This window comes from Vombatus ursinus, unplaced genomic scaffold (assembly GCF_900497805.2).
Source record: "Vombatus ursinus unplaced genomic scaffold, bare-nosed wombat genome assembly UNPS02015004.1, whole genome shotgun sequence".
Taxonomy (NCBI): Eukaryota; Metazoa; Chordata; class Mammalia; order Diprotodontia; family Vombatidae; genus Vombatus; species Vombatus ursinus.
The window spans coordinates 193,087-199,120 of record NW_020954782.1 but is presented as its reverse complement, the minus strand read 5'-3'; the positions used below and the strand labels follow the sequence as shown (position 1 = coordinate 199,120).

Sequence of the window (6,034 nt, the reverse complement as noted above, 5' to 3'; positions counted from 1 at the left end):
AAGGGGGAGAAAAATTTTAAACTCAAAAGCATATGGAAGTTATTATTGATAAATCAAAATACATTAATAGAAAAAGAACACAGAATGTCAGAGCTGGGAGAGATCTTAGAATATAAAATGTCAAAACTTGATGCAACCGAGTTACTCTTACCTGTCACACTCACATAGATGCATCTTAAGCCTGTTAACCTGGCCATCCCTAGTCTGTTATAAACACAGTGTGATAGCTGGACCTTAGAGATTTTCTAGCCTAGAGATCCCACACACTACTGCCTAGAGTCAAATCCTGTCCACTATCTGTTTTTGTACCTCCTGAGGAACTAGGAATATTTTTATATTTAAGATTCAATGTACGTATATAAATTCAAAATATTTTCCATTTTTAAATATAATAAAACTTTATTTTAAAATGTGAAAATCATTCTTAGCTCTTGGTCATCCTAAAATAGGCTAGGTTGGATTTAGCCTGCAGGCCATAATTTGCTGACCCCTGATCTAGACCAAGCCCCTCACTTTAGGGAAATTGAAGCCCCAAATAACTCTTCACGAATCCTTAATTAGAAGTAGTTGGGGATAGACAATTGGGGATGGCAGGCAAGCCAATCTGAATCTGTGGCAAATCTGAATTATTGATTACTTGGGAAAAAGGAAGTACTTGCAGACTGAAAAAGTATCAATGAGGAGAACTCCTGAGGTGACCTGATTAAATGACCACAGATCTGAGGAGCTTAAAGCCCGAAGGTGCTTCCAAAGCATCCAAGGATGGGTAATTCTTTTAAACAAAGTAAACTTATTCTGTCTCAACCTAAGTCATGCAAATATACTGCACATCCATTTGGTAAACACCACTTCCTTTCCCCTTCCCTATCATCCTCCCCCATGTAAACATAGTGAAGTATTTCATCCCCAGAACATGTTTCCAACTCTGGTCCAGATTCTGGAAATCAGAGACCTAGGTTTTACTCCAGCCACGTCAACGCTTGGGATCTGTTTTCCCATCTGTAAAATGAGAGAAATATTAAGTTCCCTTCCATCTCTGAAATTCTATGTTCTAGGGTCCATCCAAGGCTGACATTCTGTGTTCTAAGGGTCCTACTAGTTCTGAAATTCTGTTTTCTAAAGTCTCTTCCATACCTGATATTGTAAAACCTCTTCCAACTTTGACATTTTGTGTTCTAAGGGATGTGTTAGCTCTAATATTGTGCGTTCTAAGGGACTTTCCAGCCTTTATATTCTCTATCCTAGGGCCCTCCCAGCTTTAACATTCTGGGTTCTAAGGCCCTCTCGGCACCTGACATTCAGTGTTCTAAGAGCCCTCCCAGCTCTGACAGTCTGTGTTCCAAGAGCCCTCCTAGCTCTGACATTCTGTTTTCTAAGGGCCCTCACAGCTTTGACATTTGATGTTCTAAGTCTCCTCCTATCACTAGTACTCTATGATTCAATGTTGATCAGGGAAATCTGAATCAAAGAGGTTTTACTGTTTAATGTGTTCTGAGATTAAATATGAATTTTCATTACTGGAGATCTATTTGCTATGGGCTCTTTGGATTGTCTGTGACATCTGCCCTCTCCCTCCCAGTTGGCAAAACTGTTTCTGGAAACACTCTTCAATACTTTACATTCATCAGCATACACAGTAAGACAACTGGAAAGTCATCTCTGCTTTTTCTTTCCATTTAAGACCTAACCTAAAGTTTCTGGTCCACATCCATCCTGACAGCAGATGGTCTTCTGCTGTTATAGAGTATAACCCAGAGACCAGGGAGCCTTCCATGGATGCTTGGACTGAGCTATCTTAGCACGAGGGCAGAGGGCCCCAGTTATGGGGGTGGGGGGGGGGACATCCCTGAGTCAGTGTCAAATATTTGCCCAGGTGTGACAGAAGAATAACTGACAGCACTGTTTCTCAGGCTGGCCCTCAAGGAAGATACAGCAGGTATACAGTCACTGGTGGGTGACCTGGGATAGAGATTAGCTTTAGTTCAATGCAGATGCTAACCCCAGGGCTGAGACCTTTTGAAGTGTGTGTGTGTATTTCAATTGAACCTTCTGTGATTGTGAATGCCCTTGCCCTGAAGATAGAGTTTCAGTGAAAGAATGGAGAGAGTGATGGGGTTCATTGAGGAGGCTGGGGAAAGTCAGTGAAGGGAGAAGTACTAACTAAAGAAGATGGTGAGGTCAGTGAGGATGAGGGTTCAGTAAGAAGGAGGAAAAGGTCATTGCAGGTATGGGAGCTTGGTGAAGAGGGTCGAGATGTCAGGAAGAAAGTTGTGGACCTCGGTGACCATAGGGTGAGGTGCTCACTGGCCTGGTTCAGTGAAAGAACGAGACCTCAAGTTGAAGGGTCAGTAAGGAGGATAGGGAGGACAACTGAGGGGTGCTGGTGCAATGAGGATAAGGAGGTCAGTGAGAAGATGGAGGGGGGTCATTGAGAGGAATAGGGAATCCAGAGAGAGGGATGAGTGGATCACCCAGAGAGAAGGAGGTAGGAGCTCAGGCATACAAATTAAGCCAATTCACCAGTGCCCGGGGTCCTTGGGAAAAGTTCAACCTTGGGCTGAGAAATCCCTAGGATTGGCTGTGTTCGAAGAACTTCACTCTCCTAAAAGCTCATCCTTGCACATAACTGGGGTGATGTTGGTCCTCCGAATTCCTGAACCTGTCTCACCTGGCCACCCTCAGCCTGTCACACTCACATAGTCCATCACACTAAAACACAAGTTGGCCAGGGCGGGGGTGGGGTGGGGAGGTTGGGGAGGAGGAGGGACAGAAAGGAGAAGGAGGTGATGACTGGCCCTGATTTTGTGTTTACGATGGGGTGTGAGAATGGATAGTTTCTCTAGGGCCTAGACTGACCTCAGAAGAGCTTTGAAAAAGAGAGTCAACTGAAAGCCAAGGCTATACTACAAAATATCTGGGGCTAGAGTGGGGCCTGAACCAGAAGGGAAATCAGAGTGTTAAAAAGACTTGCTTAAGGCAAGTGGAGGAGGCGGGATTTGAACTCAGGACCCATGACTCCCAATCTAGTGCCAAGAGGCAGTAAATGAATCATTAGCTCCCTAGTTGGCCAGTTGTCTGTCAGTGAGTGAGGCAGTATTGCTTTCGGTTGCAGGGAGGGTGTCAGCTGTTAACTTGTCAATCAATTGTCCAGGAATGAGTTTTTCAGTTCATTGTTGCTCAGTTGACTTGTCAATTGTCAGTCTACACCAGAATCATCCCAAGGTCCCAGTACATATCCATCATTAAGGAAAAACAACTCATATTTCAAAACTTGTAATGTGCTTTGCTCTCATTTCATTTGAGTCACTTGACAGCTCCTCGAGGTAGGTAAGGACAAGTATTATTAACCTCATTGTACCCATGAGGAAACTGAGGCATAGTGAAGTTAAAATGACTTGCCTGAGGTCACATAGCTAGTCAGTCAGAATTGGAATTCAAGCAGGCTTCACTCCTCTTTAACAAGATTCTCACACCTTTTGGGTTGTTCATCCTTCCCTCAGTGACCTCCTTTGCCTTCCCCTATTACTTTTGGTGTTCACAGTAACCAGATTTTGTTGGAAAGAGAGAGGGCTCATAGTGTGGTCTGCTCCAGTTTACATCTCCCAGGGATGGTCCTGGGGAGTTCAGCCACTGGTCAGGGTCCTCTTTCCAGCCTCCTGTGGAGTGCAGCCCTGCAGTAGGTGCCTTTGGGCTCCATCTGCAGCTGTCACCCCATGGTGGCCAAAGCTTTTCCCAAGCAAAGATCTATTCCCCTGGTACCCATAAGTAGGATAGGAGTGGGGGTGGGGAAGGGCATGAAGGCTTAGGAAGCTGGACCTAAGAAATTAGCCCAGTGATGTGGTTACCCTGGAAACCTTGCTTAAAGGGAATGGAAGGGGGAGAGAAAGAAAAGGAGGGGGAGGAAGGGAAAGGGAAAAGAAGTGGGGAAGAGGGAAGAGAAGAGGAGGAGAAAGGAAATAGAGAGAGAGGAGGGAAAGCCAGAGAAGCTGCTGTGTTGATCAGAACCCCAGAGATGACAATGGACCGACTAATAACACTTTACTCACTGACAGCCCAGGCATTAGACTAAGGGATCTGCTCTGACTGAATGAGACATGATTGATCGATAACTGACTGGTTCGACTGACTGATGTGCAGGACTGGGAGGCACAGAAAAGGGGGGATGGGGGGGCACAAAGGGAGCATCACTTCAAGACTCCTACAGGATGAGAGGACCTTTGGAGGTCATTTCATCCACCTCGCTGGCTCTGTGGAGAACTCCACTAATCTTTCCGCAGTCAGACTGGGTCTCTTTGAGCTCTTAGGGAATGATCCCCACCCCCACCCCCACACACTCACACACACACACACACACACTCTGGAGGCTGTATCCAGAGCACAAGCCCCTGATTCCCTAATTAGAACCAAGAAGGGCTATGACTATCAGGCACAGCAGATCAAATCCCTGTGCCTTTATGGAATGACAAGCCCCTGTCCCTTAATCTTGCCTCCCCCTCCCCTTATTGCCCTGGGTTCACAGAAGGCCACAGATGCTGCTATTAAAAATGGTTTAGGGGAAAGACCTGCTTTTGTGTTTTTAAGGAGAAGCAAGGGAGTTCTGGGGAAGACAAAGCCAAGGACTTACGGTTGGAGTGGGGAGGGAGAAGGGGAGCTGCCTTCTTTCTGACACCTGGAGGTCTAAGAAGGAGTGGGGTGACAGTCCCCAATTAAACCCTTTTCAACCTTTCCAAGGTGGGATTTAGAGGAAGGGAATCAGATCCTTGGGAAAGCCTGGGGAGGATGGACCGCAGAAGGCAGGAAGGGGTTCCGGGGAAGGTGCTGAGCCAGAATCCACAATGACTGTATCTTAACTGGACCTAGTGCCAGGCAGAGAGTTGCAGCCACCCCTGGCTGTTCTCCATACCCCAGATGGGAGGGCCAGAGCAAGATGCTTTTTGGACTTGCAGGACTCTTCACTCCCAGGAAAGGGGTCAGTTCAGAGGCTGGGGCTGGGGACTGGAGGCGTGTGTGTGTGTGTTTGTGTAGGTGACTGGGGCAGGGTGGGGGGGAAGGGGGAGGTGGTAATACGGATGGGGGTGGGGAGAACAAGCTTACCCGAGGCAGGGGACTAGCCCCCGTCCGGCTGCCAGCGTCGGTCCCCGGGGTCCAACCACTGAAGGGAGGAGGTGACCTCAGCTTTCTCCTCCGAGAACGCCCGCTGCGTTGGGCACCATGCCAGCCTCCCTGGAGCCCTCCCCCTGCTTGGGGCCCCGAGCCCCTGGGGACCCCGTACACCAGGGAGCTGCAGCTCAGAGGCTGGACGGCTGCTCCCGAGGTGGGGAGTCGAGGACTGTCCCCTGGAAATCTCCACTGAAGAGGGGGACGTGACCAGCGGCCCGAGATAAACAAGTCCCTGTCCTTGGGTGGGAGGGACAGGAAGCAGGACCCCAAAGAGACGCGTTTTCGCTCACGATCCCCCTCCCCTACTCTCCAAGGTCTCCTCGGACCCAGCCCTCCGGCCTCAGAGCGTCCTCACCTCGGGAGACGCAGGAGCCCATCACGGGCCGAGCGACAAGCGGCCGTCCTCCTTCCGTCCGGGGCTGGGCTGGCCGCTCATGTCTCCCGGGCTGGGCAGTGCCACTCCGCCGCCACCGCGGCCCCAGCTCCAGGCGGCCCGGCGGCCCGAGCGACGGGGCCAGGCTCAGGTGCACGCCCCCCGCCCGCGCCGCAGACTCCCTCGGCGCTCTCTAGGGCTCCCGGGGGCCCCGTTGAAGTTTGCGGCCGGGGGCCGGGGCTAGGGGCGCGAGAGCCGCGCGGGAGGCGAAGGGTGAACGCCGAAGAGTAGCGGCAGCGGCAGCGGCTGCGGGAGGAGGCAGAGGGCGCGGGGAGCCGGACCAGCGCCTCTGGTTCCTGCCAGGCAGGAAGCCTCGGAGGATTCGCCCGCTGTAGCCACGTCCCCTCCTCCCTCTCTCCGCGCTCTGTCCTTCTCCGCAGCCCTGCCTCGCTTTCCTCTCCGCTCTGTGCCCCTCTCAGCTGTGCCCTCTGCTCTGGCTGT

The 6,034-nt window shown here is 50.5% G+C and overlaps 1 protein-coding gene across 1 annotated transcript in view; it reads right to left on the bottom strand.

Annotated features, from left to right (window-relative positions):
* FAM131C (family with sequence similarity 131 member C) overlaps nucleotides 1-5,596 on the bottom strand; it is a 21,160-nt gene extending 15,564 nt beyond the window's left edge. The window contains exons 1-3 of the mRNA XM_027845612.1: nucleotides 5,545-5,596; nucleotides 5,095-5,510; nucleotides 4,047-4,139 (exon numbers count right to left, since the gene is read on the bottom strand). Of these exons, the coding sequence (XP_027701413.1) occupies nucleotides 4,047-4,139; nucleotides 5,095-5,510; nucleotides 5,545-5,596 (561 nt within the window). The remainder of the gene's footprint in view (nucleotides 1-4,046; nucleotides 4,140-5,094; nucleotides 5,511-5,544) is intronic.
* Nucleotides 5,597-6,034: the final 438 nt, after the last annotated feature.